Source organism: Penicillium arizonense (genome assembly GCF_001773325.1).
Source record: "Penicillium arizonense strain CBS 141311 chromosome Unknown PENARI_contig042, whole genome shotgun sequence".
Classification (NCBI taxonomy): Eukaryota; Fungi; Ascomycota; class Eurotiomycetes; order Eurotiales; family Aspergillaceae; genus Penicillium; species Penicillium arizonense.
The window spans coordinates 1,267-14,289 of record NW_019173319.1 but is presented as its reverse complement, the minus strand read 5'-3'; the positions used below and the strand labels follow the sequence as shown (position 1 = coordinate 14,289).

The following is a 13,023-nucleotide window of genomic DNA, read 5'->3' as shown; positions in this document are numbered from 1 at the left end:
CACACATAGAAACAGATGGAAGGGATTGATAATCTGTAAGATGCCATATTTTCTTATAGCCATACGGATGGTAGGATTGCCGGGTAGTGTACCCTTGTCTACCGCCACTGCCGTCAGTGTTGGAAGATCATCGGTAAGAGGCGTATTATGCAGTACAGTACACCTTGATACTGGTGCCTGCGCTTTCTCATGTACACCGATATTGTCCTAATATGTAGAAAATATATACTATACTCAGGTACCTGAGCGCACAAGGATAAGCTATTAATTTCTGCTCGGCTATACCCCGTCAGTTCTTTCATTGGTTCCATGTTTCCAAGGCTATATTCCTTTTTTTTCTCGCTTGGCGATCCTTAAAAGCAGTGGGGAACAAAAAACTGTGTGCTTCCTTTCTCCATACATTACCCTGGATTCTGTATTTTTCTTTTTTTTTTCTTCTTCTTCTTCACACAACCCTAAGAGAGGAACTATCAAGATAGATATGTTAAATGTATAATAATATAGCAATATAGAACTATAAAACAAATATCCTCATGTACTTAGTGTAGTTGTGGATTCTGCAAGGCCAACCCATGACGCAACCACGTGACGGGAACCGTGACCTTTTACCAACCTACCTTAGTCCGCCTTTCTTCTGCTTTTCCCCTCGATGAGAGAGAGTGAGGTACATCGTCAATCAACCAGTCGATTCATCTCCATTACTTCCTAGTCTTTTTTCTTTTTCGTACTGCCTGGGAGCCTTGTTTGATTTTCCCCTTTCAGGGTTTCCCTCTCTCGCCAAAAACTCCCCCTCCTTTCGCTTTCCCCTCCTCCTCCCCTCCACCCCCCCAAGGGACTCTAAATTCTAAAAAGTGATCACTTTGCACTTGGGATCGTCGCTCGGGAAATTCTATCGTTCCAGCCCTCATGCTTTGAGGTTTGCTTATACTTGTCGTTTTGTCCACCCAAGCGTACGTCTCGGTTCCTCCCCCCCTCCCTCCAACCCACATCATCCTTTTTACTACCCCCCACACACCCTTCTCTTTTCTCTACCTTGTCGAGGCCTACTTGCTCGTCGCTGGACTCATCCTGATCTCCTCAGCCTTTTCTCTCGATCACCGTGTGTCGCTGGCCGGAGTATCGGGGAACCCCAAAAAGTGGCTTGGCTTGGCTTGAAAAAAAAAAACAAGACAAAAACAAACATAATATCAGGTGTTGACCAATGGATTAGAAAGGCAGAGCGATGATTAGCTTCAGGGTGGAACATTCAGATTCTTCGAGACTCCGACAAGAACACCCTCCCCGTGGAAACGATATCCGATCGTTCGACGGCAATGCCGATTGCCAGTGAGAGCAGTAGTACCACCACCATGACCACCTTCTCCGCCCCGGTCCCTGCTACCAAATCGCTGCCCACCAACCAGTCGGCGCTAGCGGCCTCCTTCACCAACTTCCTCACCGTTTCCGTTCATCAAATACTATTTCTGCGCTCCGTCTATCCGCGCGCAACTTTCCTCCCCGTCCGGGCATACAATTATCCCGTCCGGCAATCTCGTCACCCGAAAGTGTGTGACTATATCAACGATGCATCGATCGCAGTCGGAACGGAGATCTTAAAAGGCACAATCACCGCAGTCAGTATCATCATTTCATCTCTTCGCACAAATCAGCCACTCGAACGATATGCCTTTGATCTGTCGGGCTTCCCGCGTGCCCCCGCGGGAGAGGTGAACACCACATTTGAAGACAGAAATGAAGATTCATCCAAGCCAGGTGCCCCTGTCTCGGACCGGGGCCCCGCACCAACGTCGGTCGACCTCGAGGCACAATTTCGGGCTTGCCTAGCGAGACTCGCCTCAGCGTGTGCCCGACTGACCCCATTGCCCCGCGATGACGAGTTCAGTTTCACCGTCTGCATCGAAGTGCGCGAAGACGCACTACCACCCGCGGGAACTACCAAGGAAGAACAAACTTGGATTGTGGCGGAACCAGGCAAGGTGCACCTCCGATCGTGCACAGCACCATTTTCCGTCTCGAAATTGCGCAACGGCGAGCCCCAGCAGCCACCCCCCAGGGTCTCGAATGGCCGTGCCAAAACAGTACCGGTACGACGCGTCGAAGCAGGAGAGCTTCGGTTGGAGTTGTGGGTAGAAGAGGCACGGCAGAAGTTTAACGAACCGGTGGACTCAGAGCAGCCACCTTGAACTCGAGATTATCTGATATTTGTTTCAGGCCTTGGGGGGAATCTGTGTTCTGCTGTTATCTCTTTCTTTTCCCTCTTACACCTCTACTTCCTCCCTTTTTTTTATCTCCTGTCCACACCCAATTTCTGTCTCATTCTTGATTTAGCGTGACCAATGATCGAACATACATGATGGACGAAGGAAATTCTGGAACTGCCGTCCGCAAGAAGTGGCGCAAATATATAAAACGGGGAGCGGACGATTTTTGGGACTCGCATGGCATTTACTTACATAGATCAGGTTCATATCTTTCCTTTTTATTATGTGCTTCATTCCCAAGTGATTCTTTATCTCCCCCCTGCTCTTCCCCATTCTCATTTTCATGACGCTCCTTCTCCATCCTTCATTACCTTTTTACCCTGCTTTTTTATATCTTCTCGTTTACTCCATTTGCATCTTTTTGTGTGCTTGATCCCTTGGGTTCTCTCTCCTCGCTGATCTTTTTGCTGCGGTCCGGCCTCTTTTTTGTCATACCATCTCCCATTTTTCTGTTGTATTTCATTCGTCTCCTTTGTTGAAATCTCCAACTACATGATTCTCTTTTCTAGCCAATTCAACTATCTAGCAACTAGTTCCCAATGTCGTCTTACCTTTCCTGCGTTTCTTGCCCGTTCCTTTATGCTGATGAGCCCAGTGAATCCCGTGAAAAGAAAGAACTTGAGATTCGGGGCTTTATGCCGTAACGTTATATGTCGTGTTCTACTCTTGGTTCGACTTTCTTTCTCGTCTTTCATCTGCATTGACTTGTTCTATCTATGACCGCTTCTGTCCCCTTAATACTCTGGACCAGGCTGATGAAAAATAGGCCCTTGATAGGCTCTTGGCCTTAGGGGTTTGACCATGTAAGTAAACTAGCCAGTCAGATATCCAGCATGGGTTAATCAATATGTTCGAAGAGAGATTGCTAGGCGATATACTTGCTTCATTTGCCGAGGGAAACGCTCGGGAAACAATAACTGGTTCATATACGATTGCCATCTAAACACAAGCTACCACCCGCTAACTGTTGAATTATGCTATTTTTGGCTCGAACTAAGCGGCAATAGTCGGCCCCGGCTTGATAAACAGGTGTTCAGGCTAACTTCTGGTACCTTATAGGGGGTGACCCCTGATATCTTCACTACGAAAGGAGAGACGCGTGTAGACCGACATCGGGAGTCCGATGACATCATATACTGAACTAGTGAAGTACAAGCATGTACGTGTAGCCACTTCAGAGTAACTATCACAGATATGTTTGATAAAACCATTTAAAATGCTTGAGGCTTGGTGAACAGACTTGTACCCCCAGCTGTTTTAGTCGGCTGTCAGTGATAATTCCGTGGCCTGACTGAAAGAGCATACTTCGATCGTAGCGGACTAGAAATGGCGAATAGTAGCGACTTTGGGCTTTTAAGAGCAGATAATTGCCGAGAGTAGTGAGTAGACCTAGGGTAGGATTCATTCATATCCCAGATCCGACCTTTGATGTGAACGAGACAATAATGATCCAGTTTATCACTGAGTTTGTTTTGATGCTGTTCTTGGTCTTGAGATCTCTGAGAGACCGAGAAGGAGAAGGGATGTCTCTTTCAGATAGCACCGGGCTTTACTTGCTTCATGATAGAAACTTGCCAAAATCAGGTGCTCGATTTGGCTCTAAATTTTAAAGATAATGTAATGTTGATGTTTATATTGGACTATGGATCCAGCCACTTAGCTTTCTTACTATTAAGCTTCCTTCATTCTTCATTCTAGTACTAATCCAGTAGCCATGGCGTCTTTTCATACTTACCCATCTATCATCTCACCTTCTTAGATATAGAAACCTCGGTCATATTAACAATACACTAATCCCAACAAATGATGAAACCGGAGTACTAAGACTCGACCTGCAGACAGAGTTATTTTAAGCACCGATCAGTTGTGTTTCACATATCTAACCGCGTCAACCTCGAAAGCAGATGACCATAGAACAAAGTTCCTCACCCACTCTACGTCTCAAAACGTGACTACATGTATAAAGACCTCAAACATATAGATAAACTTCATGGAACCCCGCAAAACAAATGACATAATCGCCAAGGCCTCACATGACCCCTCCAAACCCTCCGCCCCTCAGCCAAAAGCATCACTTACGTCAAGAACCCAGAAATAAATGCAACATCCTCGCTTGTCCTCGCTTGCCGTCGGGCCGGTGACAAAGAGAAACACGGCGCCGCTTTCTTACGTGTAGAGCAGGCGACTCCGGCCCGGATCACGACGCGAAATGCAGATGAGGGGGGAAAGACATCGGGTTTGGTTGGTAGATGATTGATTCGCGTGACCAGAGTCACGGAGAAGAAATGTACGTAAATTGAGGAGGTATATGAGTATATACAATAGGGGGTGGCCGTGGAAAGTGACGATGTCTACACATGGTTCTCAATCGCCGGAGCCACTATCCGTTTTGAACCCCGGATTTTTCTTTTCTTTGGTCGGACTCCCGTCGGATACCTGTCATACCCGGACTACTTCTTTCCTCTTCCTCTTTCCCTCTTTTTTAGAGAGAAAAACATCTTCGATATCTTGCAAATACTTCACGTTGACTACTACTTCGTACGGCACTCACAGTTACACCGAGATCTGTCGGTTGCTACACAGGGGTACCTGACGGACGTCATCATCTACACGTCTTGACATAACATCAGACACAACCACAAACACAAACCCCACACCCCGAACACCAAACCACCACTATGATCGCCGCAGCGGTCCCTGACCTCCCAGCAGGGGAGTCACCAGATCTAATCCTGGTTCCGGCAACACCAGCAGAGCGCATAGCCTCAATCAAGCTAAACAGCGTAGCTTGGAAGGGCCCGCTAGATGTTGAAACGTACATAGAGCGTGAGGACCATCTCATGCAACAGCGACTAACCCGCGACGGACTGACATGCTGGATCCTCGTGGACCGCAACGAGCCCGTCGGCGGCCGCACAATCCTCAGCTCGTGCGAGTCCTACCGCAAAAAGGCGCTGATGGCGCATGATGGCCACGTGGAGGATGTGGCTACCCACGGCGTGGGGAGTGTCTACTGCCGGCCTGAATTCCGGGGGAAGGGATATGCTAAGAGGATGTTTGAGGAGTTGAGGCTTAAGCTTGATACGTGGGAGATGGAGGAGGAGAGTCGGCGGAAGTCGCTGTTTACTGTACTCTTTTCGGATATTGGGAAGAAGTTTTATGCTCAGTTTGGGTGGAGGCCTTTCTTGTCTTCGCATATGTCTTTGCCGGCTATGGAGAGTGCTGTGGATGGAGGGGATGTGACGAGGGATCTTTTTGCTAAGGATGTTCAGCAGACTGTTTGTAGCGAGGCTGTCCTTGCTAAGCTGCGGGATCAGATGCGTGTGGCATCGCTGAAGTCGTCCAAGGCTAAGATTGCTATTTTGCCTGACTTTGACCATTTTGTGTGGCATTGGGCCCGAGAGGAGTTCTTTGCTGAGAAGCTGCTTCCCGAACGGTCCCCGCCGGTCGTCAAGGGTGCTGGAAATGACCAGGCTCGCGTGTACTGCGCTTGGAACCGCAACTTTGGAGAAACGCCCGAGGACAATGTTCTCTACATTCTTCGGTGGGTTTATGATGACCCCACATCGCCGGCAGAAGAGCAGGCCATAATTAAAGCCATGGCTTCCATCCTTCGACGAGCTCAGCACGAAGCACACGAGTGGAACATGAGCAAGGTGGAATTCTGGAATCCGACCCCCCTCTTGCAGAAGGCTATGACCTTGGTCGACCCGAAAGCCGAGCTTGTACACCGCGAGAAGGATAGCATCGCTAGCTTGCGTTGGACCGGTTCGGAGGATGGATTGGGTAAGGATGTGGAGTGGTGGCTGAATGAGAAGTACGCCTGGTGTTGATCATTCATTCATTCGATATCATTTCGGGGTTTGTTTCTTTGCTTTCAAACAGTTCTTCGCACTTCGAAATGCGGAGCTCCAGGCGATCTTGGGCGGCAGATGTGATCATGATGTTTCTAGACACGCTCGACATCATAGATTAGATGATATGGCATTTCAACGCATCGGCGTACTGGCTCTTCAGCGGCGGACTTTAAGCAACTCGTGCCAATTTCTGGTATTCTTAGCCTTTGCAGCTGCAGCTGGCCCAGTAGGAGCAGCCTTGCTGTTCTGCTCCCGCTGAGAGGGCTCGACAAAGTGTATAGTCGTAGGGTCAGGGCTCTTGTAGCAACCATTCTACAGTCGAGTTAGCCATGTAAACAAACAAACCGTCAACTGGAAGTGACTTACGGTCAACTTGGACAAAACGGCCTCTCCTCTCCACGGTTCAGGCAGACAATCCTTCCACGCACGAAGGAAGTCGCTTCTCCCAATAGCGGACGAAGCCCCAGGCGCAATAGCAGCTAAATAAGTCTCCCCAACCCACTGCGCACACTCAACCTTATCAAAGCTCGCCCCTAAACGAAAGAACAAACAAATCAGCAACTCGCAATAAGAACACATTGAGCCCAGCCCAACAACTCACATTTGACCTCATCCGCCAAAGCAGGCCGCTCATCAACAACACAAATCCGCCTAACAACAGCCTCAAGCAACGCGCGCGGAAACGGCGGCTCAGCCGCCTCATCCTCATCAAGAACCGACTTCCATAAATCCCCCACAAGGAACTGTTTCTCAAGATCAATCCCCTGCAAAACAGCCCCCTCAACCAACCGCCTCCAAACACCTAACCGCGCGCGCGCCGACGGCCGCCAACACCCGACCTCTTCGCCAGCATCCACAAACGCACAAAGCTCCATCCAGCCCAGTTCACACTGCGCCCGCGACACAGGTATATCCACCCAAACCCCCTCCCTAATCTTTCGCACAGCAGCAGCATCCAGAGGGTCCATTGACGCGGCAGAATCATCCATAGCTATATCTCCGTCGTCATCACTGCGACGGTCATACAGCCGCAGGCTCTTTTCCAGGAATGGGATTGCGGAGAATCCGCCGGGTGGGATGTGCAGTTCTAGTGTTGAGGAGCATTTTGCGATTGTGGTGACTGCTTCGTCGGGGAGGTTTAGGGTTCCTTCATCGCCGGCTTCTTCTTCGACGACTTTTATGTCTGCTTTTGAGATCTCGCCATTGCTGGGGCGGAGGATGTGGATTGAGTTTGAGGATTGGACTTGGCGGATTCGGTAGGTTTGTGTTGGTGTGCAGAGGTTTACATAGTCTTGTGCGCTTGGATCGATTACTGCTTGGGCGAGGGCTGTTGAGGGAGATTTGAGTTCGAGTCTGTGGGTGGTTGGTTAGTATGAGGTTGTGCATTGTGGAGAAGCATTGTAGGGTTGTATTGGGGTATTGATTGGGGGTTCTGGGCTGCTTGGGGAGCGGTTCGATTCAATCGCGTTCTTGACTTACGCTGGGGCATCTTTCGATGTCAGTAGTTCTTCCAGCTCTGGGGTCAATTCCAGCAACCGGAACCCCTGCTGAGGGCGAGTATGTGTAAAGAGGATACTGCGCGAGACTTGCGTGGCCATTGCTGGGTAATGGATTGCAAAGATCCAAGTGCAAGGGAAGAGGTGAAATTGAACGCGACGCGAAGTGGGTGCACACGGACCACCGCTTAACATCTACTTCGACTTTGACATCTTCCACATTGCACTTGGTCCATTGCATTGAACATTAATTTGGATCTAATCATACTGAATGATACAGGATAATGAATCAAATCTTCAATGTTGCTTTGGATGACCAAATTAGTTCTCTCAATGCTACGCCAACCGGTATGCTTGTACTCCATAAAAAAGAGAAATGACCACCCAAAGATAATAAAAAGCATATACACGAATGAAACCCCGAAACCAAAGCTCCTTCGAGCTTAGGCATAAATGCGCCCGCAGTCTAAAGCAAATAGTCCCTTGCATGAAAGATGTGTCGTATGAATCTCGTATGAATCACGGTCAGGCCGCATGTTGAGTTGCAGGGGATCGGCTAAATTACCTGTGGAAATGCAATGTGAAATTTGGCAGGATGATACTCAGGCCTCTTCAGTGGAAAGAGATGGTGAGGCGGTGTTCGTTCGTAGCTTGGATCATCGCTTCGCTTTTGGGATGTTATGGATCTTCTCAACTTGCTGGGAAGACTCATGATGATCTTTTGCATCCTTTTCGGGTTTGGCAGCTGGGCCATCGGCGGATCCTTTCACGAATTCACCGTCGGTGCCCGAGTCCTGGGGCTTGGACTGGGTGCCGTCCTTTTGTTCAGCGCGCTCCTGTTCTTCCCGCTCGCGAGCCAATCGCTCCCGCTCCATTTCTTCCATGTGCCGGAGATCATCAACGCTAGGCTCATAAAGATGCCAAATAGTATAATGTGGCAGTCCAATGACCGAGAACTTCATGCGCTTGGCCATCTAGGTAACATTAGCCACTGTACCAGTCATTTCTGGAATCACAATGCCTTACCTTGCCAAACCCTTCGGTCTCGGCATGCTTTTCAAAGCTAAATGCCGGGAAATGGACACCTGCACGGAAGACCCTAGCCTTGGCCAAGATACTGACACCGCCAATGCCGTCCAATTCCATCTCCATGTCCGGATCACCATAGGGATCCCGGAGGTAGGCGAGGTGAGGCCGCCACGTAGCGTACTCGGCGTATCCTTCCACGATCACGGCATCCTCGTCTAGAGTATCTGCCAGCGCCAGGGCAGTCTCCGATTCCTGCCATGAATTCAGGTCATACGGCTGCTCTCCACCCAGCCAATCCGGAAGCGGTCGCCAAACATCTGCAAACGACCCCAGTTAGCATATAACCAACCCTCCAGCACGAGAAGTAGCAACTCACTAGGAACAGTGACATCCTTATTGTGCCGCATTAAGTCCTCAATGATGGTAAACGGGGCGGTCTCCACGTCCGCATCTCTCCAATAGACCCAGCTATGAGTCGGGCGCAAAGTCGCACTCAGCAACCAATTCCTAGCCTGCGCCATCAGCTTGCGACGATTGGCCTGGGCCTCGAACCCATGACGACTTTCCACATCCTGCTGGACCTTTTGTCCGAAGTCCTTCTGGATCACTGATATCTCGCCAAACGACATCGTCGGGTCAGGGTCATTCTGCACCTCTTCCAGCATGCGCGACAGCATGCCCAGGGTTTCATCCTGGGAGTCAGACACCAGGAAAGCCAGATCGATCAGGTTGTGGGGGTATGTGAGGTTCCGCAGATGCGAGAAGAACATTGGAAGATGCGACGCGGCATCCCGCAGCGGGGTGCACATCAGGACACGCTCTCCGCGTTCCCAGCCCTTCTCCGAGCCCTGCACTTGCGATAAATCATAATAACGGACCGTTTGTAGGTGCAGATCTTCGGTGGAGGAGAGTAGACCGAGCGAGATCGTCGGCAGGATGGCGGCGCGCCAGGAAGGGAAGATGAGGAGAACGAGGACCAGGGACACTCCAGCGAGGAGGCATAATCGCTGGAAAAGCTGTCGGCGGCGTCGGAGGGCGGGTTGGGAGCGAGGCTGGAATCTGGGTGAGGCTAATTAGTCCCGACTTCAAGCTTCGCGATCGGACATGGGTGTCACGGCAAGCTCCGAGAGCTCTCGGTTAAAATGCGCGAACTCGTCCATGCAGGGTCTCGCTTACCTATTTGGTGAAATGGAGAAGGCCGAGCCGATAGGGTAGGCAGAGTGGCCCTTTTCCAGGACGTGCCTGTTCATGACTGCGGGAGCTATCACGACCCGTCACGGCGCTTATGTCGGGGGCCAAGAAGTTGGTGGCCGGGGAGCCTAGTCGCAGCCCCGGGTTTATCCAGCTTGAGAAGATGTGAAATTTTCAATTGAAGAAAACAAAGAGAGAAAAGTGAGATAGAAAAAGTGCCCGTGAGAGTAACACACGGTCCAGGAAGTTGCCTCCGAATCCGGACAACCGCTTGCAGACCCCTGGATTGCATACTTCGTGTTTTCTAACTACTACATAATATGTCAGATCTGATTTAGCCAATTGGAATTAAATTCGCTTATGTACAAATCTCAAATATGCTATGCTATGCTATGCTATGCTATGCTAATTTTGGGAGTGACGCTCTCACAATGCAATCGTCGGAGGTGAGAACATACTCATTCGAGGACGAACAGGAGGAGAATCAATCTCCTTTGTTTCCACATCAACCTGTCCCATCATCTGTAGTAACAAGGTGTTCATTCTCTCTCCATCACGCAAGCTCGCCATGACGGATGCGGCCTCGTAGTCGTTATCAAGTATAAAGTAGCGTTCCTTTTGCCAGTTCTCCACCGAGTCGGTATGGAATGCGACTCTGGCAATCGCTTTGGCTGGAACACTGGCTTTGTTCATGGAGCTTCGGGATACCATGCGCAGGAAAGGCCGAAGTCCGGTCCGAGTCTGGTGTGCGACTTTGACGGACATGGGGGCCCCAGTCCGCAGGTTGCTTGGGCCAGTCATGCCCCCTGGATCCAGTGTGAAGATATCTAGCGATATGTGTCCAGTCTATATAGGTCAGTAACATGTCAAGAACATAGGGGGTTGCAAGTTGCAACTTACCCAAATCAAGCTCCGTCGCAATGCATATAATGCGACACTGGCTATTAATTTGCTGCTTCCAAATCGAATGTTGCCTTCTTTTGCACTCAGTGATGTTCCAGGTTGTCGGTCGTGTCTTCCATGGTCGCGGTCGAAATAATCCAATCGTCCACACGATGTTGCTGCTGAACATCCAATGTTGATCACCTTCGCTCCACCTTTTGGTGTACCATCGCCGGCACGGAACGCCTCAAGGAGTCCGATAGTCAATAAGAACGGCGACAGGCAATTTGTTTGATACACTGGGTCGTAGCCATCAGAGGTGAGGTCGTCAACAACGTATGATGTGGCGACAGCAGAGTGAATCAGGCTGGTCACGGGCGGAATGTCTTTAAATCGGACCCGGTCGACTGTAGATTTGGCAAAGCTGGCCACTGATTTCAGATCGGTCAGATCAAGAGTGAGAACCTCAATCGATCTTGGGCCGATTAATCGGATCTTTCCGATGAGGTCCCGGACATCATCGGTCCGTATATCCCGGGCCGTCAATAATAGATGCACAAATGGTTGCTTTTTTGCAATCTCAATGGCGATCTCTGAGCCCAGTAGTCCATTGCCTCCGGTAATAATGACCGTCCCTGTAAGTGGTGTTCCCATGGCGCCAGGTTTCAGGCAAGATTCTCTTGAGGGCAAAACAGTGGAGATTCCCGGTGGAATTTCTGCCGATATTCCAATTATATAAGAAAAGCAGACAATGGGGTATTGCGTGACAAAGTAATTAAGAAAAGAAAGAAAGGGCTGCAGGAGGGTCCAAAGCGTAGTCAAAAAGTATAGGCACCATTAGACGGTAGGATCTAAAAATTCCACCCCGGCCCCATTCATGCAGAAGGTAAGCCAATGAATTATATCAGACCTTAGCGGTGTCTTGTCTCAGTTCACGGCTGAGGCGTGTCTTTCCAGAAAGACGACAGAGTGGATCAATCAGATGCGAACACAGAAGACGTGGTGCCTTAGTGCCGAAATAGCGAAAAACACCGACCCAGTTGGCATTACAGGATACCCTATGATCTTTCCGCCTGACGGTGCGTGGCATACTTGAATCATTCCAAGCCAGCATCCTTGCAATGGTCCCCATACACCTCGTACTCAACAGGGCATCGGCATCTGATCCTGAATGGGAAGTTTGCGACAATGGTGCGGTAGGACTGAACCTTCTCCCGTCTCAAAGCCCTTCGCCGATCCGAGATCCCGGGCTAGAGAGATCTAGTCGTCGTTAGACACATCGCCAAGTTTGAGCGGGAGGCGTCAAGACACTTTTGGCCACCCCCACTGTCAGGTTAGGTCTCTTACCACCAACAGTCAGCTAGCCCAGCTCTCGGCTTCGGCTCGTATTTTACTGCAGGAGAAGTAACCATAAGATCATATTATTGTTAGCTACAATGACGTTTTATGCTACATGGTAAAAAAGAAAATCCCAAACGCATCGGGTTTCAGACAGAAATAGGACAAGTCGATAAAAAGCAAAAGTGTTGTGGCGCATGAACGCGAGCCGAGCCACGGCCACACCGTGGCTCGCGGTGTTTACTAAGATTTAATGGGGCGCAGGTCTCGATCTATGTATAGAGCTAGCCATCTTACTTTCTTTAGTTTACGTACATGTACAACATATGGGAATTAAACACTTATAGAGTAATCACTAACCAAAGTATCATGTGCTCTTTCTATTCAAACTTCAGATCTCAGCGGTTGTACGAGAAATATATCGGGTGTGTTTGCAATAATCGAATGTAAGTGCCAAGGCACCAAAAACTGTTGAAATTTTCAATGGAGAATACGATGAATGATGCTAGGAAACTCTTGCCAAGAACCAACGAGGTGGTTTAAGTCTGGTCTCTCCTTCATGAAGGAGAGATCCTATTTAATGTGAAGCATTTCCCCTGAACTATCCTATACATGGTAGGTTGAATGCTGATCATGAGCTTCATGCTTTGGCGAAGCGGGCATTTAATGCCTGGAGATGCCTGAGCAAGCCATGAATCTCAACACACCCCCTCAGTATTGAAGCTGCCATGTCTTCAAGAAAGGCATGAGACGTAGGAGGTAAATGCTCGACTCTCTCAGGGTGAATCAGGCTTTCAACGCCAATGCGTTGCGAAATGCTTCGAAAGCAGGTCTTGCTAATGGCTTGGTGAGGCCATCAGCAATGTTGGAGACGCCGGCGACGTGAGAGAGTCGTATTTTGCCTTCTTCAACTCTCTCGCGGATCCAATGGTAATGAGTCTCAATGTGGCGGCTTCTCGAGTGATGCCT

General features: G+C 49.5%; 5 protein-coding genes across 5 annotated transcripts; 2 read left to right on the top strand and 3 right to left on the bottom strand.

Moving 5' to 3' along the window:
- Positions 1-1,349: 1,349 nt before the first annotated feature.
- On the top strand, positions 1,350-2,183 carry PENARI_c042G04575 (putative mitotic spindle checkpoint protein (Mad2B); the record flags this gene model as incomplete). The annotated part of the gene is made up of 1 exon (XM_022637159.1): positions 1,350-2,183. One exon carries the CDS (start codon positions 1,350-1,352, stop codon positions 2,181-2,183), a length of 834 nt encoding a protein of 277 aa, XP_022482974.1.
- Positions 2,184-4,939: 2,756 nt separating this feature from the next.
- On the top strand, positions 4,940-6,094 carry PENARI_c042G08346 (uncharacterized protein; the record flags this gene model as incomplete). Its single annotated transcript, XM_022637170.1, has 1 exon — positions 4,940-6,094. The coding sequence occupies one exon, from the start codon at positions 4,940-4,942 to the stop codon at positions 6,092-6,094; it is 1,155 nt and encodes a 384-aa protein (XP_022482983.1).
- Positions 6,095-6,274: 180 nt separating this feature from the next.
- PENARI_c042G09096 (putative sister chromatid cohesion protein Dcc1) lies at positions 6,275-7,716 on the bottom strand (the record flags this gene model as incomplete). The annotated part of the gene is made up of 4 exons (XM_022637172.1): positions 6,275-6,430; positions 6,485-6,651; positions 6,720-7,471; positions 7,598-7,716. The coding sequence occupies 4 exons, from the start codon at positions 7,714-7,716 to the stop codon at positions 6,275-6,277; spliced, it is 1,194 nt and encodes a 397-aa protein (XP_022482958.1).
- A 554-nt stretch (positions 7,717-8,270) lies between these two features.
- On the bottom strand, positions 8,271-11,370 carry PENARI_c042G00060 (uncharacterized protein; the record flags this gene model as incomplete). The annotated part of the gene is made up of 6 exons (XM_022637144.1): positions 8,271-8,588; positions 8,641-8,960; positions 9,020-9,702; positions 9,820-9,904; positions 10,293-10,680; positions 10,735-11,370. The coding sequence occupies 6 exons, from the start codon at positions 11,368-11,370 to the stop codon at positions 8,271-8,273; spliced, it is 2,430 nt and encodes an 809-aa protein (XP_022482982.1).
- Positions 11,371-12,840: 1,470 nt separating this feature from the next.
- Positions 12,841-13,005, bottom strand: PENARI_c042G09446 (uncharacterized protein; the record flags this gene model as incomplete). Its single annotated transcript, XM_022637173.1, has 1 exon — positions 12,841-13,005. A coding segment is annotated over one exon (165 nt), but the record flags the coding sequence as incomplete, so codon positions are not given.
- Positions 13,006-13,023: the final 18 nt, after the last annotated feature.